Raw genomic sequence first — 1,323 nt, forward strand, 5'->3', positions numbered from 1 at the left:
CTAATTGTTATTTACTAACTAATCTTAAATGACTGTTCAGCAATGACGTCTCAGACACGTCTGCTTTGGGCTGGATGTAGACACGTTTGCTTTATTTCCAGTATTTTTGAATCACATGTTTCTTTATTTTTACTGGTGATGTCATCGCCTGTTTGAGGCAGTGAGATCAGATCGACTAAAATAAGGATGTAAATATTTTACTGATCTGTCTGCTGCTTGACCTCTGACCTCTGTCTTTACCCCAGGATGACCCCCTGGCACCTCCCCCCAACTCTCTGGGTGTGGTTGCTGGTTGGGGAATCTCCAACCCCAATGCCTCTGCTTCTTCCTCCCCCTCATCCACTCTGACCGTTGACCCTGTGTTGGACACAGACCTCGAGATGACCTCTGACCTCCTGCAGTATGTGAAGCTGCCTGTGGTCTCCCAGGCCGAGTGTGAGGCGAGCTACGCCTCGCGCTCCGTCAGCTACAACATCACTGACAACATGTTCTGTGCCGGCTTCTTCGAGGGGGGGCGGGACACCTGCCTAGGGGACAGCGGGGGTGCATTTGTAATGGAGGACGAGGTCAGCCGGAGGTGGGCGGTGTTTGGGTTGGTGTCCTGGGGTGGACCAGAGGAGTGCGGGAGTCTGAGAGTGTATGGAGTCTATACCCGAGTGGCCAAATACGTGGAGTGGATACAGAGCCACCTTCACGCTGCCCCCTGGTGGTGATGCTGGGTTTTTTAACACTTTGTTTTTATTGGTAGTTTTGTATATTTTTTACAAAACATTCAGACATTAACAAGTACAGAGCACTAGGCTTGCAAAGATGCATTAAAAAAAAAGGTATCCATTTATGGTACAATCAAATCAAACAGGTGAATTACAGCGATGATACTTTTGGTACCAGAATTTATAATATTTTTCCATTCAAGTAAAGGTCCCATTTTTTCCATTACTTCTCAAATTTATCAGCAGCAAGTCTTAATGAAAAAGTCTCTCCATTGTGTAAATTTCCTTGGTAATGCCTATCCAGTCCAAAAATGACGGTGGAGCCACGTTTAGCCATTTGCGAGTTATGGCTTTCTTTGCACCAGCCAGTAGTTTTAATAAAAGGTATTTGTCCGATTTCCTCAGTCCTTGGTATGAGGGGAAACATCAGCGAAAGGCCTGCTCAAAATGACACCCTTGAGCGACAGTTGGAAAACATCGCGGAACGGATCACTGCAGTTGTGAGGTCTCAGAATCAAAAGACTGACAACACCATGGAACAGAAGTTTGATACCATCATGGGGAGGCTCGCGGCTCTCCAACGGGAGATCAAGGGACCAGTGTCAGAGGG

General features: G+C 46.9%; 1 protein-coding gene across 1 annotated transcript in view; it reads left to right on the forward strand.

Annotated features, from left to right (window-relative positions):
* The window catches only part of LOC102203513 (coagulation factor IX-like), a 26,111-nt gene extending 24,796 nt beyond the window's left edge, over positions 1–1,315 (forward strand). The window contains exon 2 of the mRNA XM_013915526.1: positions 246–1,315. Within this exon, the coding sequence (XP_013770980.1) occupies positions 246–713 (468 nt within the window). The 3' untranslated portion in view covers positions 714–1,315. The remainder of the gene's footprint in view (positions 1–245) is intronic.
* Positions 1,316–1,323: the final 8 nt, after the last annotated feature.

This window comes from Pundamilia nyererei, unplaced genomic scaffold (genome assembly GCF_000239375.1).
Source record: "Pundamilia nyererei isolate P.nyererei 1_Seehausen unplaced genomic scaffold, PunNye1.0 scaffold00319, whole genome shotgun sequence".
Lineage (NCBI taxonomy): Eukaryota > Metazoa > Chordata > Actinopteri > Cichliformes > Cichlidae > Pundamilia > Pundamilia nyererei.